The 26627-nt window shown below is 36.1% G+C and overlaps 1 protein-coding gene across 8 annotated transcripts in view; it reads left to right on the forward strand.

Annotated features, from left to right (window-relative positions):
* GPSM2 (G protein signaling modulator 2) overlaps positions 1 to 26627 on the forward strand; it is a 61520-nt gene that overhangs the window by 15862 nt on the left and 19031 nt on the right. For all 8 annotated transcript variants that reach the window (XR_013384666.1, XM_077905720.1, XM_077905717.1 and 5 more), the window contains 12 exons: positions 3233 to 3454; positions 3834 to 3969; positions 4293 to 4435; positions 5589 to 5712; positions 5820 to 5935; positions 8232 to 8387; positions 9596 to 9704; positions 10574 to 10703; positions 16386 to 16456; positions 20272 to 20448; positions 22707 to 22866; positions 23874 to 24091. Coding sequence is in view for 7 of the 8 variants with exons in the window: in XM_077905717.1 (XP_077761843.1) it covers positions 3233 to 3454; positions 3834 to 3969; positions 4293 to 4435; positions 5589 to 5712; positions 5820 to 5935; positions 8232 to 8387; positions 9596 to 9704; positions 10574 to 10703; positions 16386 to 16456; positions 20272 to 20448; positions 22707 to 22866; positions 23874 to 24091 (1762 nt within the window). In the remaining variant the exon portion in view is untranslated. The remainder of the gene's footprint in view (positions 1 to 3232; positions 3455 to 3833; positions 3970 to 4292; positions 4436 to 5588; positions 5713 to 5819; positions 5936 to 8231; positions 8388 to 9595; positions 9705 to 10573; positions 10704 to 16385; positions 16457 to 20271; positions 20449 to 22706; positions 22867 to 23873; positions 24092 to 26627) is intronic.

Consider the following 26627-nt stretch of genomic DNA (forward strand, 5'->3'; position numbering starts at 1 on the left):
TTTTTGAAGAAAACATTTCTTTGGATTATATGGATATAGCAAACATGTTGTATATTTCCAATTTTTACATGTCTTATATCTTAATAGCCTGTTCTGGCTTATCTCTGACTTCCTCGCCATCCAGCTGCCTGTCCTGAACAGATGGTGCTGCTGTGTGTAACTATTTCTCTCCCTCTCCCTCAGTGAATACTCAATGATTATTATCATTAGTATTCCATTGTACAGTGGCATGCAATTTTCTTTAATACTCTATTGATGGACATTTAAATTGTGTGGGTTATTTTTTTTTTTTTGCTGCTGTGAACATCCTTTCACATATCTTTATGAATTTGTGTACATACAGCTTTAATAACTAGCAGTGAAATTGCTCAGTATATAACTTCCATAATTGAAATCATGCTTAAATTAAAAATTTTTAAATAAAAAAGGTAATATATTTTATATGTAAAAATACCTTTTCCAATTTTTTTCCTATGGTAATTTTTTTTTTTTTCCTATGGTAATTTTGAAAGTCCAGTGGTTTTGGTATTCAGACAAATAAAGACAGCTAGTTTCAGTAGCTTATGTAGTAGAAGAACTCTTCAATAAAATCACATATTTACCAAATAGTCTTTTGCTGCCTTGTTTCTCTTCACACACAGAATGTACCAGTAACCTCATAAAACTTTAAACAAAAATAATCTTTTTCTTTATGAAGTCTCTAATTTTAAAAAAATACAGTCCTAAATGGCAGTTTTCACTTGTGAAAGACAAAAATTGGTTTTATTAATTTGAAATGACATAAATATAAATGTAGCAATTTCCTCTTTCTGATTTAACCAATTAATTTTTCCATGTACTTAAGTTGTTCTTTGTATCTAATTGACTTGGTCTACTGTTTAAGCAAGATGTTAGAGGTTTACTTGCATCATTTTGCCTAGATTCATAAAGTGAGGGTAAAATCACTAGTCTGACTGTGAACGGACAGTATCCTTTGGCAGCATTACTTGAATTATAAAAAAAAAAATACCTGCATGTAAAACTTGAAAATTACCTATCAGAAATGACTAAATAAACCTGTTTATTTCGAACTGAATCTACTTTGAACCTTTGCAATTAGCTCTGTTAATCTTAGTCCAGACTTCTCTTTAGGTTTATCAGATTTCTTTTCCACTTTTGCAATTCCATTTTAATTTATGGCTTTAAGGAGCCTTGACATTTTATAAGCCAAAAGAAAGCATCTGAAGAAGAAACATGTTACTTGACCTGCTACCATAAATACAAAAGTATAATCATATTTGAATGAATTTAGGGTGAGTGGTGGTTTAAATCACATTTTCTGTTAAAGCAGTGATTCTCAATTCTGGCATACAATGTTGGAATTACCTGGAGGTATTTAAAAAAAAAAATACTGCGAGCCAGACCTCCTACCCAGAGAGGGTCCCGGCATCGAGAGATTTATTTGTTTGTTTGTTTGTTTATATTTATTTATTTATTATATAGAGAGAGTGGTGGAGGAAGGGCAGAGGGAGAGGGAGAGGAAGTCTCAGGCAGATTCCATGCTGAGCATGGAGCCTGACACGGAGTTTGATCTCACAACCCTGAGATCACCACCTGAGCCGAAACCAACCGAACCCAAGTTGACCACGCCACCCAGGTCCCCCACAATGAGAATTTTAAAAAACACTCCACATAAGCTCTGCTGTTGTATAACCAGGATGAAGAATCACTCTCCAGGGGCGTCTCAGTGGCTCAGTCAGTTAGGCGTCTCCCTTCAGCTCAGGTCCTGATCTCAGAATCCTGGGATCAGACTCCCTGCTCAGTGGGGGGCCTGCTTTTTCCCTTTCCCTTTGCTATTCCTCCTGCTTGTGCTCTCTGGCAGCCACTTTCTCTGTTAAATAAAATCTTAAAAAGAAAAAAAAAGAATCACTGCTCTGTTAGAGATGCTCAAAGCTAATTCTACTAAGGAGTAAATTCATGCTGCTCACAAAATTAAAATGCTTGATGAGCTCAACCAGGGTTTTCTAAAGGGTAATATGGTAATTTAACTTTTTTATTCTAATACTACATATTGTTTTAATGTGCATTAAAAAATAAACATAAGTATTACATCAAACAGTTTCATGATACTGCTTTGGATGAAGCTAGATTTTTCTTTTTTTTTTTGTAAGGACATGTGCCAATTTCAAAGAAATTTTACAAATTATAGAAACATTTAAGTGAATGATTAGGTAATACATAGACATTGCAGAAATCATAAAAATGTTGAAGAAACACAGTGGTAAGTTTGGCAAAAGGCCCCCACTAAAGTCTAGTATTAAAACCTGAAGGAAGTATCAGTGGTTTTTCTCCTACCTAGATTTACAGTACCTAATTCTTCTGGTTTTTAAAAATCCAGTGACAGACTTACAGGATTAGACTTTCTGTAAATCTTTTTTTTTTTTTTTTAAGATTTTATTTATTTATTCATGAGAAACAGAGAGAGAGAGGTAGAGACACAGGTAGAGGGAGGCTCCATGCAGGGAGCCCAACGTGAGACTTGATCCCAAGACCCCAAGATCATGCCAAAGGCAGGGGCTAAACCACTGAGCCATCCAGGCTGCCCCAAATTTCTGTAAATCTTGAAATTATTCCTTTCTAACCTGAAGTTTCTTGACACCTAGTTCTCTTATGGAGGTATGCCTTATAGATGAAAATATTTTGCTCCTCCTTTTTTCTGAGGTATAGATGATCGTGTGGTGGTGAGAACAGGAATGTGTGTATGGGTGTATGAGAGAGTAAGAGGTGTGGATGTTTGTAGGAGGGGTTGATGGACAGATGAGTAGATCATTTAGATATGTGGATAGAGAAGGGTATGTATTATAGGACTTCACCTTCCCCAGCTACCCATTTTCTCCCCAGACTCTCAGGAAGTTCGTAAGACTCAGAGTACTTTAGGAAACATACTTTAGGTTCTCTCATTGGTAAACTGGGTTGCTCTGGATGGGCCATTTAAAATGGGCTCCATATAGAGAGATTTAGCTACCCTTTATGAAAGACCTCAGAGGCTCAGATATTTGATTAGGCAAATTAGCCCATACTATAAATAATAGTTTACTGTTTTATCAATAATGTATATCTACTTCAAATATAGAGGCAGCTTTTCTGAGCAAGTAGGCACAGTCAGCATTAAAATTATATTACCTGAAGTTAAAAATACTGTGGTATAGTTATAATGTAATGTTGTAAATGTCTGTCCTATATAATATTATAGAATGGAAGCTTCTTGCCTAGAACTGGCCTTGGAAGGGGAACGTCTGTGTAAATCAGGAGACTGCCGTGCTGGTGTGTCATTCTTTGAAGCTGCAGTTCAAGTTGGAACTGAAGACCTAAAAACACTTAGTGCTATTTACAGCCAGCTGGGCAATGCTTATTTCTATCTGCATGATTATGCCAAAGCATTGGAATACCATCATCATGATTTAACTCTTGCAAGGTAATTAATTTAAGAATTAAAGAATTTTAATTCCTTCTCCCTAAATATCCCTTAAAAATATTTTCATTCAATTAAAAAAACGAACTTAATACATTTTAGTGAGCTCTCATTCATAGCATTGCATTTTAAAACTAATCTTTAGGCTGATCACTGTTTAATTAAATGAATTAATGGTAGTGAAATGACCTTAGAGTTTAATTAAATGAATGAAAATTAATTAAATTTAAATATAGAAATGTCAGTTTTAAATTTTTATTTAAAGTAGCTAATGGGTCCTTCTTTCCTAAAGGATGTCAGTTGTCTTCTGGGAAAAACTGTACTCTGGATGCTTTATTTTTAACACCACTTGCTTTTTTTTTTTTTTTTTTTTTTTCCCCAGGACTATTGGAGACCAGCTGGGGGAAGCCAAAGCTAGTGGTAATCTGGGAAACACTTTAAAAGTTCTTGGGAATTTTGATGAAGCTGTAGTTTGTTGTCAGCGACATCTAGATATTTCTAGAGAGCTTAATGACAAGGTAATAAGGAACATTGGATGGCAGGCCAAATGTTTTCATTGAACTTGCTTTGTGTTTTAATTCTATTTAATCTGTAGTTTACTAAAAGTTAATACAAAAAATTCATAGAAAAATAAAAGAAAAAAAATAAAAAATTTAAAATACCAGAGAAAAAATAATAACACATTCTTCTTTCATAAGTAATCATTTGGTTCTGTGTGGATGGCCAATGTAAATGTTTCTTTCTCTTAATCATCAAGGATATTATAAATAAATACACGATCAGCATTAGAATGCCTGGCTTCTGATTTCAAAATGTAAATTCTGCTGATATCTTCATCTAGGTGGGAGAAGCAAGAGCACTTTACAATCTTGGAAATGTGTATCATGCCAAAGGGAAAAGTTTTGGTTGCCCTGGTCCTCAGGACATAGGAGAATTTCCAGAAGAAGTGAGAAATGCCCTGCAGGCAGCTGTGGATTATTATGAGTAAGTAGCACTGATACATTCATGTGGCCCACCTAAGCCTTGGATCTATCCTACATTCTTTATCCAATAATACATTTTTAAGTTTCGCAAAGGTTTTAGAATTATGGACTAGGGATGGCCTGGGTGGCTCAGCAGTTGAGAGCCTGCCTTCGGCCCAGGGTGTGATCCTGGAGTCCCAGGATTGAGTCCCACATCAGGCTCCCTGCATGGAGCCTGCTTCTCTCTCTGCCTGTGTCTCTGCCTCTATCTCTGTATCTCTCATGAATAAATAAAATATTTTTAAAAAAAGAAAAGAATTATGGACTAGCAAATAAAAATAAACCATCAAATAGCTGCTAAATGTTATAGTGTTAGGTTAGTAGTAATCTCCCCTGGAAAGCTTTCCTTTAAACTGTTAACTAGTGCCACTTAGTGGCAGAAACAAGAAATATCAATCATTAGCCTAAGTTATGTGAAGTAAATTTAGTCTCTTACCAGGATTTCATAGAACTTCTTACATGTAAGGGTTCCAAGACTGACTCTGTTCTTGACTTTGAACAGAGCCTGCCTTAATTGTTCAGTAAAGTATTCCCAGTTATTTACTATAATCACCCTCCATCATAGATATATCTTTTTATTTTTAAGATTTTATTTATTTATTTAGAGTACTTGTGTGCATGCAGTCGGCAGGAGGGGCAGGGAGAGGGCAAGAGAATCTCAAGCAGACTCCCTGCTGAGTGTGGAGCCAGCCATGGAACTCAATCTCAGGACCCTGAGATCATGACCTGTGCTGAAATCAAAAGTCAGATGCTCAACCAGCTGAGCCCTGCAGCCACCCCTTTCATAGATATATCTTTAAAATGTGGGGATCCCTGGGTGGCCCAGCGGTTTAGCACCTGCCTTTGGCCCAGGGCATGATCCTGGAGTCCCGGGATCAAGTCCCATGTCGGGCTCCCGGCATGGAGCCTGCTTCTCCCTCCTCCTGCATCTCTGCCTCTCTCTCTCTCTATCTACGTCTATCATGAATAAATAAATAAATAAATCTTTTTTAAAAAGTGGCACATTATGGCTATAAGCTTGTTTAATTTTTTTTGATAAAAAGAATTTGATTTGTAAATCAAACCAATACATTTTTTCCTCAAACTTATTTTTTCACAACTTTGTTATCATTTAGGGAAAATCTATCACTAGTGACTGCTTTGGGTGATCGAGCAGCCCAAGGACGTGCCTTTGGAAATCTTGGAAACACACATTACCTCCTTGGCAACTTCAGGGATGCAGTTATAGCTCATGAGCAGGTACAGTGCAAGGCTTTGGATCCAGATCATTTTTTCCATCAGGTTTTGAACAGTGATTATTCTTTAGTTTTATTATAGCTATATCTAATTAGAATTTTCTGTTTCAGCGTCTCCTTATTGCAAAAGAATTTGGAGATAAAGCAGCTGAAAGAAGAGCATATAGCAACCTTGGAAATGCATATATATTTCTTGGTGAATTTGAAACTGCCTCTGAATACTACAAGTTAGTGTAATATTTCTGTAGATAAATGTAAAATGAGTAGTTATGCAAACCTATTAAATAATAGGCTTTGGGTTTAAAACTTGCATTTTGTACATACTAGCAGCAGGATCTTGTGCTTCTAATCCTCAATTTCTTCATCTGTAACAGATCATGCCAATTCCTTGCTTTTGGTATTGTGAGGATTGAATGAAAGACTATATTAACTGTTTACTTTGCATAGGACCTGATATTATTGTACCTTAGATTTAATGGTAGTATTATGATTCCTTTATATTTCTTTTATCTTTAATTGTTTTTAAATGAAATTCTAAACTTTTAAAGTCTTCTTAGCCTGTTCAGCATGTGTGGTGTATATACTTATATGCTTTTTCTCACCCAGTTATGTGTTTTCAGAAAAACCATGAGAAAGCCTAGTAATAAAAATATGCCCTAGTTTTTGCCAGGCATCTCTGAATTCTTTTGCCCACTATCTCACCCCCTTGTTGAACAGTTGGCTCATTCTCCTCTGTCCATCTTTGATCCTCACCATAAGCTGAGGCCCCATTCACTTACCTGAGAAGTTGGCAAACCCAGCTTCTTCTGGACAGTCATTCTGATCTATCAATACACTTGAAACATAGATAATAGCAAGGTATAGACTCTTTGACATTGTCCAGTCTATGCTTCTTAGTTTGGAGTTTTCTCTAATTAGTGGGGATTGAAGGCCCATACAGATGTTAGGCAGAGCCAGTTTAAAACATGGATACAGTGATTGATTTGTATTTTATTGTTAAAGAATCCAGTGTGAGAGAGTTTGGGGTAGTTTGCCATCTACAAACAAAGGTAAAATTGCTTTAGGTCCATCAAAAAAATAGAATGTCATCCCAACCTACTATAAACATTGACCAATGGTTAATATTTGTTGGTTAGTTAGATATGAAATATCTTCCCAAATAAAATATATTACTAAATATAGAGTATATATTTTGATTTTAAATATTAAAATGTCTTATATTTTAAAGCAAAAGACATAGAAATGTCTTAATAAATGAACTACTTGTGTTAAATACTGAAAGTTCTGTAATAAAGCAGATGATGGCTATTTGACTAAAAAATATTAGTGTTAAGTAATAAAACTTCCTCCTCCTGCCCTCTTCATAAGTAGGCTAGAACTGAGGGAGGATTCTGCTTTAGAGCTGTTTTCAGGATCACACAAGAAGACTGTCTTAACATTTTAAATCTATATCCTTCAGGATAGAAAGCAGTAGTTGGGTAAGCCTACATTAGCAATTGAATTTGGTTCCAGAAGGACTTCTGAACATTTACAAATCAACTCAAAGAGTAATGGTGTGCCAGAAAGATACCCCAGGATCTGAAAGCAAACCCAAAAGTCTTCCAAAAATGTTTGAGAGGGGGCAATGTTAGAATAAGTGTGTAACCTCCCAAGGTAACAGCTTTGAAGGTATCACCATTAAATATATAATTTCAGGTTTGTTTGCTTAAAACCATCATATTTTATCATATACTTATTTTCATATAATTATAAATCATATGAAATATTTTCACTATTGAGCAGAGATTATAGAAGTCATTTAAGTATTAACATTTATTAGCATCTACTGTGAACGAGATCTATTCTAAGCATTTCATATATATTAATTCATTTAATCCTCACAAAACCCTGTGGGTATTTTCCCCATTTTATATATGAAGAAACAGAAGTTGAGTGACTTGGCCCATTACAGAGCTAATAGTTGGCAAAGTTGGGATTTGAACCCAGTCGAAACTCTAGGATTCACAATCTTAACTGCTACACTAGCTTCTCATTGACACTTCAATGGGTCTTAGGTAGAATTTGGTTAATGTTTAAATATGGTCTTCAGTATTTTTCATGAATCAATGACTAATGATCTACGCATTAGAATTTTAACTATATATTTTAAATTTTGTCAAAATGCAAAGACAACCATATGATTGCAAAGACAAGTTATGTAGACAAAATTCTCTTTGAGTTATGGCCATTACAACTGGGACAGTTTTTTTTTAATGTTAAAAATACTATATTATATAATCTTTAGAGGCATTTGACCTCATGTCAGTATTCCTTTTCTCTGAAGAATTAATAGGACTCTCCAATTTATTCTTAGAGTCTAGATTTGGTTTTTGTGTTTCTAAGACATCTTTTCATTTTGTCTGGAAGTATAGAGAAGTTATAAAATAGATTTACTTTAAAGGCAGGAGGAAAAGTGTGAGTTTTATGATTATTATAGCCAAAAATAAAAATGATCATTGTGTAAGAATTAACTTCTTTTTTTAGAAAGACACTACTATTGGCTCGACAGCTTAAAGACAGAGCTGTGGAAGCACAGTCTTGTTATAGTCTTGGAAACACGTATACTTTGCTTCAAGACTATGAAAAAGCCATTGATTATCATCTGAAGCACTTAGCAATTGCTCAAGAGCTAAATGATAGGTAAGTTATACAGCTTTTTACTATAATTATAGTAAAATATAGATGCATCATTGAATCTCTAGAATTTTTCCTTTGTTTTTGTTTCCTTTGTTTTCCTTTTAATTCTTTTTTTAAGGAATTTCTTGTTTTAGTCTCCTCCTCTCTATATTACTGTTTTTGAAGGGCTAGCATGTCTTAGAAGATTAGACTGATCCATAGAGCCTTGAACCAAGATCAATAAATAGGTCACAAACTCAGTTGCCTACAAAGGTCGTCTTGACTAGATCAGTGTGGGAATTATGGTAAACTTACAGATAAGGCCCAATGTAAAGGGAACATCTGCTCCTCAGCTCCAGCTCATTCTTGCCAGGCAGGACTGAGGATGTGTTATGTCCAGATACTCCTCTTTTTTAAAGAGAAGCTGGAAGTCCTGAGTTTTATATGAAATCTTCTGATTTTTAAATGTTGATGGCTATTTTTTTTAAAAACTGTATGAAAAAGCAGTGTATCTCTACAGTCATTTAATCCATGATATTTGCTTTAAGAAGACAGATTTTTACTTCAGTATGAAGAAAAACTTCTCTGTAGTTGTTCAAAATGAAGTATACCACTTCAAGAGAGAGTGAGTTCTCTCTCCCCAGTGGTATTCAAATGTGGACTGAATGGTTACCTGGTAGGGCTATCATGAAAAGAAAATGGAGTCGTTTAACTAGAAGACCTATCCCTGAGATTTTATTTTATAATATATGGTATGTTTTAAAAGACTGCTTCCTATTTATTTATTTATTTATTTATTTATTTATTTATTTATTTAAATGTTTCCCATTTTATTTTATTTTTTTAATATTTTATTTATTTATTCATGATAGTCACACACACACAGAGAGAGAGGCAGAGACACAGGCAGAGGGAGAAGCAGGCTCCATGCAGGGAGCCCAACGCGGGACCCGATCCCGGGTCTCCAGGATTGTGCCCTGGGCCAAAGGCAGGCGGCGCTAAACCGCTGCGCCACCCAGGGATCCCTAAATGTTTCCCATTTTAATATCTAATTCTGAGTTCAGTATTATCTGGGTATTCTAATGTCTCTAGTATGAATATATTTATGTTCTTTATATAAAAGACCAAATAAATCCAGAGCATTATTTATACCTTTAATTACTGCTAGATAGCTTTTATTCTATACACAGCTCTTTCAGATAACTGAATGTTAGCTTTGAATTGTTTTGTAGAATTGGTGAAGGAAGAGCATGTTGGAGCTTAGGAAATGCGTACACTGCTCTAGGGAATCATGATCAAGCAATGCATTTTGCTGAAAAGCACTTGGAAATTTCAAGAGAGGTATGAAACTAAAAACCTTTCTGCTATTATGATTCACCAATTTGCAGAGGAGGAGGAAGTCCTATTATCTTTCTAGATCGCTCCTATATGACCTAGTAATAAATTTAAGTATGTTATTCCCTTGGCATAAGAACTGCACAAAGCATTTTGAGATACAGATCAGAGGTCTGTTTGCACTGGCCTTGATGTAGGAAAACAGGAAGGTAAGGCCAGGCATGAGGAAATGGAAAGGTTGCTAAAATATGCCTCCTGTTTCTACATGGAAAAGTAGATGGTATAGAAAGAAAAACTTGTTTTGTTTTGTTTTGTAAACATGGTTTTTATAATCAAGGATTGGTTCCTATTGCAGTTCTGCCACTTTCTGGCAATTTGAGCTTGGAAACCTTTTCTGAGCTCATTTCTCTCATTTGTAAAATGGGAAGAACAATACCTAACTTGCAGGTATTAGAGATAGTGTCTGTAAGTGCCTAGTGTAATGTTTAGTGCTGGCTTAATACATACTATTACTATGGAATGGAAACAAAATATTCTAAGGAAATTTTAATCCTGTGGTGACAAGTTAATGTATCACAGAATAACCTACATTATTACTAAATGATTGTAGAAATTTAACTAATATTTAGAGAATGAATTAACACAATGTAATTAGTTTTCCTATTGCCATATTTTAGAAATTTCCCTTTTCTTTAAAACAATTACTATTGAAAAAAACCATTTTGTTCAGTCTCTTAATTCTAATATAACTATTTCATTTCTTTATATTTTATTCGAGTTTTAGGCTCACAACATTTTCAGCTAATCTTCATAATTCTTTGTCTTTAATACTACTCTAAATGTTTGTGGTTGAAAAAAAATGTTTGTGGTTGTAGGTTGGGGATAGAAGTGGTGAACTAACAGCACGACTGAATCTCTCAGATCTTCAAATGGTTCTTGGTCTAAGCTACAGCACAAATAATTCAATAATGTCTGAAAATATTGAAATTGATAACAGCTTGCATGGTAAGTAATAGGTCTTCACATCCAATTTCTTTATCCTCAATTACATTTATATTACGTATCACATGTTTATCATATCCAGAGAGAATATTACAGAGGAAGTTCAACTTTTTATAATACTTTTTTGCTTTACCCCAGTCCTATTAATTTATCAATAAAGAATACAGTATTTTACAGCTGATATCAGGAAGTTAGGAATGGTAAAGGTATTTTTTAATACATTTAAATTATCTATAGGCTCACTGAAAAATTTATAAATGTGAAGATGACAAAATCAAAACATTTTTTTAAATTCAAGTGTTTTTTACATATTTGATTTTTGTGTAGCTCTTTTCTTCCCATTTAATTTCTTTCTTTTTTTTTTTAAGATTTTATTTATTTGAGAGAGTGAGTGAGTGAGTGAAAGCAAGCAGAGGGAGGGAGAGGGACAAGCAGACTACTCTGAATGTGGAGCCTGACTCAGGGCTTGATCTCATGACCCTGAGGTCATGAGCTGAGCTGAAATCAAGAGTCATTCACTTAACCGACAGAGATATCCAGGTGCCCCTCCCATTTACTTTCTAAAGTGATCTCTTAGTATTATTACTATTTTTTTTTTAATCCAGAAAACTGGGAAATATTCTTTAGGTCAGCGCCTAAAGGAAGATTTGACATTGTTACAGGGAAAACATGCTTGAATGTCTCTGTTTCTACATGAAAAAGATTGTACTTTTTTTTTTAAGTAAGTCTCAAATCGCATGTGAGGCTTGAACTCATGAATCGCATGCTCTACTGATTGAGCCAGCCAAGTGCCCCCCAAAATTCTGCTTCTGATTAAAGAAATAAGGACATCAGATTACATTTCCAGTGCTCTGTGATTGTGTGAGACCCCATTATACAGATCTGGTGGAGGCTCTAAAAATTCTCAGTCTGAGAAAAGTCACCAATTCACATCAGTATTGGGACTTGAAAGTTGGTGACAAATTGAGCTTTCATCTTTCTAATTTCTCTAAACCCATATAAAGAAAGGAAGAAGGAAAAGAAGTCAGTAACTAGTTGTCCTGTTAAGACTGAAAGAACATTCAATGAAAGATACTGAAGTATGAGCAGTGTATGGACTGTGTGCTCTGCAGCATAGTAATGGACTAAGGAGTTCCCTAGGTTTAATTTTCAAGGAGGCTGTATTGTAATAGTTCTTATCTTTTTTAAAAAATTTTTATTTATTTATGATAGTCACACAGAGAGAGAGAGAGAGAGAGAGAGGCAGAGACACAGGCAGAGGGAGAAGCAGGCTCCATGCACCGGGAGCCCGACGTGGGATTCAATCCCGGGTCTCCAGGATCACGCCCTGGGCCAAAGGCAGGCGCCAAACTGCTGCGCCACCCAGGGATCCCTAGTTCTTATATTTTAGCAGACTATCACTTGTTCTCCTGGACCATTCTAACTGTAGACTCATTACTTTGTTCCCACTTAAAACAAAACTTGAAAATAGTAGTTCATTTCTTTACTTCTTCAGTTCCCATTCACTACCCATTCTCTGCTCAACTCACTTCACTCAGGCTTTGGTTCCATCATGACACCGAAACCTTTTCAAGGTTACCAGAGATCTCCATTTTACCAAATCACTGCTCAGTTTTCAAATGTCAGATTACTTGATTTCTCAGCAATGTTTCCTACTGCTGATCATTCCCCTCTCAAAATATTTTGGTCATTCGGCTTCCAGGATTATCCTCCTTTTTTTTGGTTTGCTTTTTTGTTTCTTTTATTCATTGCTGTATCTCCAGTGCCACCTCACTGGCCACTCTCAGCCTTCATTATTCTCTCCTCATCATCCTTCACCCTTGAAATTTGTAGTGCTCAGAGATCAGTTCTTGAACCTCTTCTTCCTTCCCCTACCATCTAGTAGAACTTTCTGTGAAGATGGAAATATTATATATCCAGTCTGTCCGCTATAATGGCCTCTAGCCTTATGTGGTTCTTGAGCACTTGGTTATTGCAAAAGAGAAAATTAATTCTTAATATTATTAATTGTAATTAATTAAAAATTTAAAAGCCACATGGGACTAGTGGCTACTGTATGAAACAGCACAACTCTAGATGATTTCATTCTGTTGATTGGCTTTTATATCTTCTATATAGTGATGATTTTCAAATTGATGTTTCCATTCATGATTTTTCCCCTTATGTTTGAGATTCACATATGTAACATTTCCATTTGAATATCTAATTGGCATCTAAAACTTAACCTGTCCAGAACAGAGCTCTTGTTTTTTCTTCCCACACATGTTCTTCCTCCAGTCTGCCCCATCTCAGGAAATGGTACTACCATTCATCTAAGTCTTCAGGCCAAATACCTATGAGTCATCCTTGTTCCTTTTCTTCCACTCACTTCCTACATCCAGCCTATCAGAAACCCTACCTTCCAAATATATGCCTAATCTCTATTACAATGTTCACTGCAGCAATCTTAGTACAAACTGCCAATGTTTCCCATTAGGGTACTAGCCTATCAACTATTTCTCTTCCATTCATAATCCCTCACACTGACTTTTTCACACAGCAGCCAGAGTGCTCTTTTAAAATGTAAATCATTGGGAGATCCCTGGGTGGCTCAGCGGCTTAGCGCCTGCCTTGGGCCCAGGGTGTGATCATGGAGTCCCAGGATTGAATCCCACGTCGGGCTCCCGGTGCATGGAGCCTGCTTCTCCCTCTGCCTGTGTCTCTGCCTCTCTCTCTCTGTGTCTCTCATGAATAAATAAATAAAATCTTAAAAAATAAATAAAATGTAAATCATGTTGTCAGTTCAAAATCCTCTGATGATTTCCCATCACACCTAGAATCAAATCCTCTCTTGTCACCATGGTTAAAAGGCCTTATGGAATCTCAACCTACTTCAGCATCACTTCCTACCACTCCCCTCTTTGCTCTTTGTGGCTGTATGAAGACAGGTATTTTTTGGTTTCTTTTATTCATTGCTGTATCTCCAGTGCCAGGAAAAATCTGCTGGCTAAAGGAACTTCAAGGAAACACCAGTTTCTGGTGTTGGCTCAAGGTAGAGAAAGGGAGTGTTCCTTAAGAATCTGAATTCCTGGGATCCCTGGGTGGCGCAGCGGTTTGGCGCCTGCCTTTGGCCCGGGGCGCGATCCTGGAGACCCCGGGATCGAATCCCACATCGGGCTCCCAGTGCATGGAGCCTGCTTCTCCCTCTGCCTATGTGTCTGCCTCTCTCTCTCTGTGTGTGACTATCATAAATAAATAAATAAAAATTAAAAAAAAAAAGAATCTGAATTCCTAAGCCTGCCTATGTCCTGGTTTGGAATTTGATTTATTCTACCTGCATGGTGTAAGAAACCCCAGTCCACTGAAGTGCAAAGGGGTTAGAAATGCTCCTAGAGGGACGGGACGTTGGGTGGCTCAGTCGATTAAGCATCTGTTTTCGGCTCAGGTCATGATCTCCGGGTCCTGGGATCCAGCCCCACATAGGGCTCCCTCCTGGGCAGGGAGCCTGCTTCTCCCCTCTTCCTCTGCCTGCTATTCCCCCTGCTAGTGCTCTTGTTCTGTCAAATAAATAAATTCTTTAAAAAATATTTTTTAAATCTTTAAAAAAAAAATAATAAATAGATGAAAGGTCTGAGAACACCAGTATTGAAATGTGGGTAATGGAAACTCTTACTCAGTATTGATAATGATAGAAATATGTCTACTCTCAAGAACAGTCTGACAACATTCTGGTAAAGTGGAGGATGTACTAAGCATATGAGCAACAGTTCTACTCACAGTTACATACCGCCAATACCCAAACTAGAAGAAACTCTTGCTCATGTCACTAAGATACATTTCCAAGAATTTCTTTGGGAGTACTGCTTATCTGATTAAAAAAAAAAAAAATTGGAACCAGTCTATAAATCTGTGTCCCCAGTAGAACAGATAAAGAATTTCCTAGTCCTAAAATGGTAATGAAAATTAAACTGGGGATGCCTGGGTGGCTCAGTGTTTGAGCGTCTGCCTTTGGCCCAGGGCATGATCCTGGAGTCCCAGGATCGAGTCCCACATCGGGCTCCCCATATGGAGCCTGCTTCTCCCTCTTCCTGTGTCTCTGCCTCTCTATCTCTCATGAATAAATAAAATCTTAAAAAAAAAAAAAATTAAACTACACATAGCAACTTGGCTGAATCTCAAAAACATAATGTTGCTTGAAGGAATCAAGTTAGATGATATATACAGTACGGAAGCATTTATTTATTATAAGCTATATTGCTTAGAGATCTATTCATATGTAATAAAAATATTAAAATTACAGAGAAAGAGGCAAGTTATAGAGAGAGTCACAGAGGAGGAGTTAGATATTTTTTTTAAAGATTTATTTATTTATTCAGAGAGAGCGAGAGAGAGGCAGAGACACAGGCAGAGGGAGAAGCAGGCTCCATGCAGGAAGCCTGATGTGGGACTCGACTCCGGGTCTCCAGGATCACACCCCAGGCTGCAGGCGGCGCTAAACCGCTGTGCCACCGGGGCTGCCCACAGAGGAGGAGTTAATGTGTTGAAAATGGTTTATTTCTTAAGCTGGGTATTAGGTATCATATATTCCTTATATCATGTCTTTAAAATATTGATCTTTAAAAGACTGAATTGATATGAAAATTCTCTATATTTAATGATTATTGAAAAAATTTGAGAACCTTTTATTTTAACTTTACTATCTAATTCATTCTTAAAATAGAAATGAGTAACTTAGAGAAGAGTAACAACAAGTAACAACAGGGGCACCTGCCTGGCTCAGTTGGTAGATCATGCAACTCAATCTCAGGGTCATGAGTTCAAGCCCTATATTGGGCATGGAGCCTACTTAAAAAAAAGGAAAGAAAAGAAAGTAACGATATAGTACTAAGGATGTTATTTTGATTTGATTTGGTTTTTTTTCCAGTTTTACTGAGAAATGTTTGATATACATGACTAAGTGTAAGGTACTCAGCATGATTGCCTCATTAACATACGTAGTGATCACCACAGTAGGTTCAGCTAACATCCATCTTCTCATACAGATAGAAAAGAAGGGAAAAAAAAAAAAAAAAAAACTCTTCTTGCAATGAGCACTCTTAGGATAAACCCTCCGAGCAACTTTCCTAAGTATCATATAGCAGTGTTAACTATAGTCATCCTGTTGTACATTACATCCCTAATACTTACTTACCTTATAACTGGAAGTTTGTATCTTTTGACCACCTTCCCCTCCCCTACTCCCTTCCCTAACCCCCTCTGTTTCTGGTAAACTCAAGTTTACCATCTTTTTCCTAGTTCAGATATTTTCTTTTTCTTCTTCTTTTTTTATTTTTGATTTCCACTATAAGTAAGCTCATACAAGATTTTTCCTTCTTATTTTTTTTAAGTCTATGTGGATAGTATAAAACCAGTTATTATAAAACGCCTTTTCTAAATTAAGGGGTATTGTTAGTAACCAAAGTCAGTTTCCAACCAAAATGTAACTTCCTTACATCAAAGCATTTTAGAGGGAGTGGATATTCTATTTTTATGTAGTTGGTATGGAAAATTATTATTCTTAAAAGAATACATGTTTGTACGTTTTTTGCTTCCATATGGGCTTGTTTTACACATTTTAAAATTGAATAACCTAGAGATGCTGAACTTGTAGTCTTAAGGGGTCCCCAGTTTATTTGAATTATTATTATTATTTTTCTTTTTACAAAGGTGCACGCCCCAAGTTTGGACGCCGACACAGTATGGAAAACATGGAACTTATGAAGTTAACACCAGAAAAGGTTGGCAGCTTTTATGTTTTACATTTCTTGAACTGTTAAAATCAAATATTTAAATAACTTTTAACTTAAATGAATAATATAAATAAACCTTGTCTTGTATGGGTATCACTTTAAAATTTTCCTTTAAAAAGAATCAGAGGAAAAAATAAATAAAAATAAAAAGAATCAGAAAAAAGTACAGTCCAAAAAGAATGTGTATAACATGTTGCCATCTGTATAAGAAAAGTATTATGCATATATATTCTTTATAGATACATACAGCCTTTCTGGAAGAATATGTAAGAAACTTGCTAACAACTGCTTCTGGGAAAAGGACTGGGTGTCTGAATTAGGAGAGATATTTACTTCATATATAGCTTGAACTGTTTGAATATTTTAACATGTACATGTATTCCTTTTTTTTTTTTTAACTAAAAGAAGATCAGAAAAACTTAAAAAGGTTAAGAGGCTCCCCCCCACACACTGCATTAACAGCAACATTATTGCAAGGTTAATGATATTTATGAGCAAGCTATATTTTCTAGCTACATTTCTTTTTCTTACTTTTTTTAAAAATTTTTTTAAAAAAATTTTTATTTATTTATGATAGTCACACAGAGAGAGAGAGAGAGAGAGAGAGAGAGGCAGAGACACAGGCAGAGGGAGAAGCAGGCTCCATGCACCGGGAACCCGATGTGGGATTCGATCCCGGATCTCCAGGATCGCGCCCTGGGCCAAAGGCAGGCGCCAAACCGCTGCGCCACCCAGGGATCCCTCTAGCTACATTTCTTAAAAGCATTCTCTTAACTAACAACTTTTATTCAAGATCTTATCTGGGCTTTTTCTCTTTTAACATAACATAATTTTTAAAAGGTTATTTTTCTTTATTATTTTTTATTAAGTTTTTAAATTCCGGTTTAGTTAACATACAGTGTTACGAGTTTCAGATGTATAATATAGTGATTGAATACTTCTGTACACTACTCAGTGCTCATCATGCCAAGTATACTCTTTAATCCCCATCACCTGTTTCACCCATCCCCTCACCCTGTAAAAAGGTTTTTGAAGAAAAAAAATGAAGGCTGCTTGCTTCCACTTTTGCTTAACTTAATTTTACATTGTTAAGGTAGGTTGTTCTTCTGTGGTATATTTTAGAAAATATTCTTTATAAAATAGGCTCATTATAATAACTTCAGAAAATTTCAGCAAGGAAATTAAAATTATGAGTAATCTCACCTCCTAGTGGTAACTACAGTTATTAATATTTTGATATTTATTCATCTTGCATTTTTATATGAATATTATATTACAGATGTTATAATACATAGTTAATACATCATTTTCATGCCATTAAACATTTTTCTGCTGTATTATAATAGGCATATGATTTTTTAATATTGACATTTCTGTGGAAATAGTTTTCTTAAGACTAACATCTAATTAACTTGAATTTATAGCCAATATTTTTTTATTCCAAACAATTAAAGTTGTTCAAAAACTCTGAAGGACTTTGTGATTTCCCGCAAGTATCTACCTCTTATCTTGTCAGTTCCAAAGCTATCTAATCTGCAAATTATTTTTTAAAAAAACTTTTAAGTCAATTTAGGTCTCTTTTTTTATTCTTGTAGGAATGTACTGATTAATTTACTCTTGTGCCTAGCTCTGTAGGGTACTAACTGTAGATTCCATTAAGAAGGTGACCAGATTCAGGGGATCCCTAGGTGGCTCAGGGGTTTGGCGCCTGCCTTTGGCCCAGGGAGCGATCCTGTAGTCCCAGGATCGAGTCCTGCATCGGGCTCCCGGCATGGAGCCTGCTTCTCCCTCCTCCTGTGTCTCTGCTTCTCTCTCTATATATATATCTATCATGAATAAATAAATGAATAAATCTTAAAAAAAAAAAAAGTGACCAGATTCAACTCAAAGTTGGCTTTTCCAAGAGCCAAATAATGACAAAATTCTATCTTTAAATATGTTTGGGATTAGTTCTGTGTTTTCTTTTCCTCATCATAAAGTTGCATCGAGTTATTTCATTACTCTCAAAGTAAAAAACCATTTATAAAGAAAAAGAAACATCTGTGTTAGAGATGCTTCTTAAGAAAGCACAGTTGCAGGGAACTCTTGCAGACCACAGATGTTGGAAAATGCCTTTTTGCTACTCTCACATTTGATTGGTCATTCTGCTTAGTGTGGAATTATTGGTTAGAAATAATTTTCTTTCTTTTTTTTTTTTTTAAAGATTTTATTCACGAAACATAGGCAAATACATAGGCAGAGGGAGAAGCAGGCTCCTCGCAGGGAGCCCAATATGGGACTTAGTCCCCAGACTGGGGTCATGCCCTGAGCCTAACACAGACGCTCAACCGCTGAGCTACTTGGGCATCCCTTATTTGGACTTCTCACAGAAACACTCAAGAATACAGACTGGAACAATGTCCTCAGAATTATGAAGGAAAATTATTTCCGGGACACCTGGGTGGCTCAGCAGTTGAGCATCAGCGTTAGCTGGGCATGACCCTAGTCTGAGGATTAAGTCCCTCATCAGGCTCCCTTGCAAGGAGCCTGCTTCTCCCTCTGCCTGTGTCTCTGCCTCTCTCTGTATCTCATGAATAAATAAATAAAATCTTTAAAAGAGAGAGAGAGAGAAGTCCAAATAAGTATATAGGAAACATTTAAAGTTTTTCACATTTCTACTTGGGATTTAGGTGTTCTAACATCTGGGGCCATTTACTGTCTCTAAAATCAGGAGACCTTGAAGTTCACTCCAGCAGTAGTATCACCTTCCCCTTATAACCTGTATAAGAAAAGGAACAGAGGGAGAGAAAAAAGCTTCATTTGATGCAGATAGCTTGGTTTCCTCACTAGCTGCCTGTCTCTCTGAGGTATGGTAGCCTGAGGGCAGGACCTAACTCTAATTTGTGCCTCATGAGGTAACTACAAAAAAAGCATGTTTTATCAAATTATCAGTTATTACATAACATAGACCTTTGGATTTACTTACAAACAAGATTGAAATGTTAAAGTTGCAAATGTCACGTAGCTACTGTACATACTGTGTGTTTTCCTTTCTACTCAGTAAATATTTTTTATATTGAGTCTGTTTTTTAGAGGTTAAGTATATTTAAACCAGATCTAGGCCTATATAAATTGCTCATTAGATGGTTTTTGCCTGTTGAGAATTTAGTAGTTAGTGAAAACAAAAAGTATCACCAAAAAATTGCTACAGCTATGTAAGTTTTAGATATTAATTTCTACAGTTTAAAATTCTGCATATGTCCAAAATTTCCAGTTGTAACATTTTTAATTAACTCTTATCCAGAATAAAACTTGCTCTTTCCCTGACCAAATTTTATTTTATTTTAATTTTATTTTTAAGATTTTATTTATTCATTTATGAGAGACACACACAGAGAGAGAGAGAGAGAGGCAGAGACACAGGCAGAGGGAGAAGCAAGCTCCACGCAGGGAGCCTGATATGAGACTTGATCCCAGGTCTCCAGGTTCATGCCCTGGGCTAAAGGCAGGCGCCAAACCACTGAGCCACCCAGGGATCCCCTCAAATTTTATTTTTATGGGATTTTGGCAAACTCTGTTTTATTACTCTTAAGTTCTTAAAAGTCACCATTTTAATGTTTTGATAATGAGAAGTCCACAGTATACGTTTGGTATAAGCTGTTGAAAATAGAAATACTGGCAAAAAGGAATTTATTAAGAGATCTAAGCTGCCCCACACACAAAATGGGCGGTGAAGACAGGTAAGACAGGTTAATATTATAGAAAACCAAAGATAGCTCTGTTTTTTCATGCCCTGCTTTCCATTTATGTTTATAATTTTATAGGTACAGAACTGGAACAGTGAAATTCTTGCTAAACAAAAGCCTCTTATTGCCAAACCTTCTGCAAAGTTGCTCTTTGTCAACAGATTAAAGGGGAAAAAGTGCAAAACTAATTCCTCCACTAAAGTTCTCCAGGATGCCAGTAATTCCATTGATCGCCGAATTCCAAATTCTCAGAGGGTACGTATAATAATAAGTTTTTGAGTGTTGTGCTTCAAGTATCTACATTTTAGTTTTCTTGTATTCAGACTGAATATTCCGTAATTTGTATTAGACATTTAATACAAAATACTGTTTTTATTCAAAGAAGTCTTGCATATTTCCCTATCTTTTCTTTTTCAAGGTAGAAACTATAATTACTCCATTCATGGATATGTTGCTTTACTACTTTGGATAGTAATTGTTTGTCATTGTTTGCAAAAATATTATCTTTTTTTTTTTTTTTTTTTTTTTTTACTGCAGTGTCTCCCAGTAAAACTGTCCTTCTTTCAGTTTAGAAGTTAGAACAAATTAAACTTAGAGGTTGAAGGATTTTAAAATACTAATTTAAGATAGTATCTGCTAGCATCAATTTCTATTTATTTATACTGAAATTATAATAGAATTAAAAACTATTTTGATGAAAAGTGATCACAGGACTCAGATTACTAAATATAACTATATAATATTTTATTTCTAAATATCAGAAGTATCTTTAATTAAGCTAACCTGCACTCTGATAAAAGAATCAAAATAAATCACAAAGATGATACGTCAAATTATCAAGTCCATTTTTCAATGAGAGCTTTTGGAAAACTTATGGTAGTCTTTTTCTTTCTTTCTTTCTTTCTTTTTTTTTTTTTTTGGACAGCTTTCTTTTGGTTCTCTTATCAGCATTCCACCTATGTCTGTACCCTGGTGGTGTCCTTTGTCTTGATTTTTATCAGTAGTTTTTTCCAAGTGTATGACTAACAAAAGGAAATATTATGGGGTATATAATGGACCATGAATATTTTTTTAGACCTAGAGCAGATCTCAGAGGCATACCTTTGTTCAAGGTTTGAGGTCTTAACTAAGCCCACTTAGCCCAACTGAAAATGTCCATACTTCTGAGGCCTCCCTGTGTTTTGATGTTCAGTATTTTGAATTCAAGCCTTTTTTGCCCCTAGGAAAGTCTTGTGAGTGATTACAAGTGCATCTGACTACAGCTTATGTACATACTTAATCCCAGTCCTCAAACTAAACATGTTAAGAACTGTACTCTGAACCCCTCCTGTTTCCCTTAATATATGCCATGTTCTCTGTCCCCCAGGTTAGGAACCCAGGTGTCATTCTAGACTCCCTCTTTCACTAACCACATCTAGTCAATCCCTGCATCCCTCAGATCTGCCTCCGGCCCCTTCTTTCTGAAAATAAACCTCAGCTGCTATGTATGTCATAGTCCTTAGTGCATTACTATATCTCTTACCCAGATGTTTGGAATAGGCAACTGAGCTGATTGCTTTCCCTGCATTAACCTCTGCAGCCATTTGGAGGGGCCAGTTCTGTTTCTGTTCAAAGCTGCTTAAAATTATTATTACCAATGCTCCTCTTACTTCATATAGGATAACTTGTTAGTATGTCATACAGAGGCTCTTGTTTGGTGGCCTCTTCCCACCTCTTCACCTCTCCTACCCCCTTTAGTTCATTATCCCCTGAATACTACAAACTTTTAGCATCGCATATTAATCACTATGAAGCATATACCTGTAAATGTGAATTCATTCTTCAGGAGCCAATTCAAATATCACAGTTTCCCTAAAGGATTAGTTTTGCCCGTCTCCTGAAGCCTATAATTTTTTATATAAATGTACCTCTACCATAATACTTATATCATTATGAAAAACAAAATATTTTTTATTAAACATTGCATCTGTCATTTTAAGCTTTGAAGTTTCCAAGTAAAGTATGACGGGTTTCCTTCTGCCCTAAATATTTATTTATATGAGGTTTATGTTTTTTTAAAGAGCTTCAAATCTTTAAATATAGTAAAGGACCTTGGAAAATCACTATGCTTTGTTAGTTTTAAGTTCTTAGAGAGATTAATTTACTTTTAAATTCTTTTGTAGAATCTTAAAACTGAACTTTGAGCCTAGGATCACTTAATTTTTATATAAATCTTTTAGTATCTGAAGTAGTTCCCCAGAGTCTGAGGTACATTTCTTTAGCCTTAGAAATTACAAGGATTAAAAATTAAAATACATAACTAGAATAAATAAAATATAACGAGAAATGCTTTTTATTAGTTGGATTGAAATAACTTTATTATCAAGGTTGCCATCTTGAAATCTTTATAATGAAAATGTCAATTTTTATTTTTAATCTTCATCCTTTACCTTTTGCATATGTATCATGATTTTGCTCCATTGATGATGTGATGATAATGCTGGAATATTAAGATTTTTCTCTCAATATTTCAGAAAGTCAGTACAGATACTATTGGAGATGAAGGGTTCTTTGACCTGGTAAGCCGATTTCAGAGCAATCGGATGGATGATCAGAGGTGCTGTTTACAAGAACAGAGCTGTGGGCCAGCTTCAACTGCAGCGTCTTCCACTCCCCCTAGAGTGATGCTTAAAAGTGAGTAATTGTGCTTCTCCCCCAATTTTAATAGTTTCCTTTGATATTCGTGTGATTTCTTTCTGAGAGTTCAGTTTTCTTCAGTGCAAGTACAGTAAATGAACCTGAACCCAGGTGTATCTGAAATGCTGGTATTTCTTCAGTTCAGAACAAAGTTTTGTTTCAGTTCCCCTAGGTTTATTTGTATTTTAGTTCAGTGCACTTTCAACTAACTGTAACATACTGTCTCCTTAGAGTCTTTGGGACTGGGAAAAAAATCTAACTTTAAAAGTAAAAATAGTAAAGGGAAAAATTTAAGTTATACATACCTTATAATTCTGTGTAAATCACAAATGCTTCCTATCTGGATTTTTAAAAAGCCAAGACAGACTGAGGAGAAACCTATGACTAAGGCGGAAGCTAAGGCCTGCCTGAGCCTTAGAAGGGTTACTTAAAATTTTCTACTTCAGCTACCAAAAGACTTCCTCTGCCATAGACTAGGACTTAACTCTTAGTTAGCTAAATGGTTCCTATCCAGGGCATAGAATAAAGACTGTCTCATTCATCCTCACGTGAGAAATGATATAAGACAATGTATTACCTTCTGAAATCTAGCCCCAGATCTTGTAGAGTTATCTTTTTGGGGGGCAGTAGGCTCCATGCCCAACACAGGGCTCAAACTCAACGACCATAAGATCAAGACCTGAGCTGCGATCAAGAGTTGAACACCTAACTGACTGAGCCACCTAGGCACCCCTTGTAAAGTTATATTTTGAGTGGGCATAGATAAAAAGAAATATAGTCTAATCTGAATAACCTTTAAGTGGATCATCTGAAGTACTCTGGGATTTGTTCTTCCCTACCTGCCCATATCATAGGCCCCAGTGTATCAGTGACTCTCAGTGACAAAGCTAAAGCAGGGGGACAGAGTGGATGTTGGGACTGAACAAGGCTGAAAGGAACTATATGTATATTAAAAATATGCTTAAATATTTTTGTGATGTTACGGATTTTTTTCCTATTCATAGCACCATCTGTTTCCATGGTGTCCCCCAACACGGATGAGTTTTTAGACCTTCTTGCCAGCTCACAGAGCCGCCGTCTTGATGACCAAAGAGCCAGTTTCAGTAATTTGCCAGGGCTTCGTCTAACACAAAACAACAATAAGTCTGTACTTGGCCACCTGATGACTAATGACAACAAAGAGCCTGATGAAGATTTCTTTGACATCCTTGTAAAATGTCAAGTATGTATGCATATTTTTGTCATTCTGTGTATGGCTCAGATACTGTTGAGAGCTTTGGCAGTATTATAATTCTAATCTGGGAAGGGCTTATTTTGTATTAGGGACACAATTACCATTCAGGGGTCCATCAGACTCTTTAGATTCCTATGATAGTTTCTTTGTATCATTTTGGGTGGTAAGGCAAGATGAGATGTTGCTGATGACTCTGAGCTGTGGTGGAGAGGAAATTATGAAAGGTAGGGAAGGAGACCTAGAAAAGACACCCTCTTTTATCAATGGTAGGAGAGAGTATCAGGAAGAGCCAGTGATTAATGGGGAGAGTCTAGCGGGAGCCCTTTCTAGACTGCTTTAGGAGAAATGCACATACCAAGATAGCTTTCGTTTTTAGTTATTTTAATAATTATTTGCCAAAATGGTTAAGGAATATCTCAAATGGCTTGAATAGAACCAGAAAAATAATCCTTATTTTCACTAAAGAGACATTTCCTCTGTCTGACCCTGATTCTGTGTGTTTTCTCATTCATAAAAAGATGAGGTAATGACATAATGACACATACATACTACCTACCTCTCATTCATTCAACAGAAAATTATTGAGCACACTGTGTTCTTGGCACTAGTCTAGACATTTGAGACACATACTTGGCCTTTAAAGGAGCCTACATTTTAGGATCCTTTAGGAGAGACAGTAAATAAGTCTGTACATATGTATAGATATTATATGTTAGACACTGATACTTGCTATAAAGAAAATTAAAGCCACATAAAGGAGTAAGGTATCTAGTGGTGGTGGTGGTTAGGGAAGATGTTCCATGTGAACAGAGATCTGAATGAGGCAAAACAGCCATGTGAATATTTAGTGGAAGCATTCCATGCAGACACAGCAAGTCTCTTCTTGGCTATAAAAGCTTAGCAGGTTCAAGGAATGGCAAGGTTGCCAGTATGACTGGTGTGGAGTGAATAAAGGGTAAGGGAGAGCAGTAGGAGATGAGGATGGAGAAAGAACCAGCCTAGATCTTATAGGCTATGATGAGGTCTTGTATCCCAAATGTGATAGTAAGACATTGGAGGGTCTGGAAGATCATCCCAGCTACTGCTGAAAGTATGTGAAGTGCCAAAGAGTTAGTAGGAAAACTAGCTAAAAAACCAGTATGGGGGGATACCTGGGTGGCTCAGTGGTTGAGCATCTGCCTTTGGCTTGAGGCATGATCCTGGAGTTCTGGGATCAGGTCCCACATTGGGCTTCCTGCGTGGAGCCTGCTTCTCCCTCTGCCTGTGTCTCTGCCTCTCTCTCTGTGTCTTTCATGAATAAATAAATAAAATCTTGAAAAAAGAAAAGAAAGAAAACCAACATGGGTAATTCAGGGAAAAGATACTGGTGACTTTGACTAGTGTAATGGTGTTAGGAGAGATGATAAGTAGCAGTTGAAATAGGGATATATTTTGAAGTTATGGTTGGATTGGAAAGACCTATTAATAAATGGATGGGAGTTATAAGAAAGAAAAATAATCAAAGAGGGTTCCAACCTTGTTGGCTTTGAACAACTGAATCTGTGAATGGTACAGTTTACTGAAATGGAGAAGTCAAAAGGAGAAAGAGGTTTGGGAAGAAAAAGCAGGAGATGTACTTTAGGTAGATAAATTTGAGTTATGTAAGTAGATACTCAAGTGGAGATGTTGAATAAGCAATTGGATATATAAAAATCTGGAGCCCCAGAGAGAAAAGACTTGGGGAGTCATCCGCTATATACTGATGTATATAGCTGGTATTAAATGTATATAGCTGTATATAGCTGGTATTAAAGCTTTGGGAAGATAGTATCTAAAGAATAGATAAGGAAACACGAAGACTAAGCTCTGGGCATTACAAAATTGAACGGAATAGAGGAAGATAAGCCAGCAAAGCAGCCATCAGCCTGGAGGAATGCTTTCACTAAATATTCACATGGCTGTTTCACCTCATTCATATCTCTGTTCACATGCCAGTCCTGGAACATCTTCCTTAACCACCAACACCCCTAGATACCCTACTCCTTTATATGGCAAAGTGTTTTAAGGAATGTTGAACTCTGTCAAACGCTGCTAAGAAGCCAACTAAGATGATGGCTGATCTAGATTTGGCAACATGCAGATTATTAGTCATTTTGAAAGACACTGTTTTAGGGACATGATGGGGACACAGGATTGAGGAGGTTGAAAACATGGAAAGCGTAAAGGGGGAAATAGTAAACATAGGATAGAGGTGGGTTTTTTTTTCTTATTTTGGGAGTTAATACTGCATGTCTCTTGATGTAAATGATCAAGTAGAGGGAAGAACCAGTGATGCAGCAGAATATGGGATAATTGAAGTTTTTGTGCAGGTGAGAAGGAAAGCAGAATATATATATATATATGTTTACAGATTTAGAGATAGGTGTAGATAGGACTTCTCTCTGGTTGTTTTTATTTTCTTAGCAAAGTAAGAAGTAGGGACATAATTGGAGATTGGGGTTGAAGCATTGTGATTTTGAAGAAGTTACTTTGAGAAACTGAAAGC

This window comes from Canis aureus, chromosome 8, assembly GCF_053574225.1.
Source record: "Canis aureus isolate CA01 chromosome 8, VMU_Caureus_v.1.0, whole genome shotgun sequence".
NCBI lineage: Eukaryota > Metazoa > Chordata > Mammalia > Carnivora > Canidae > Canis > Canis aureus.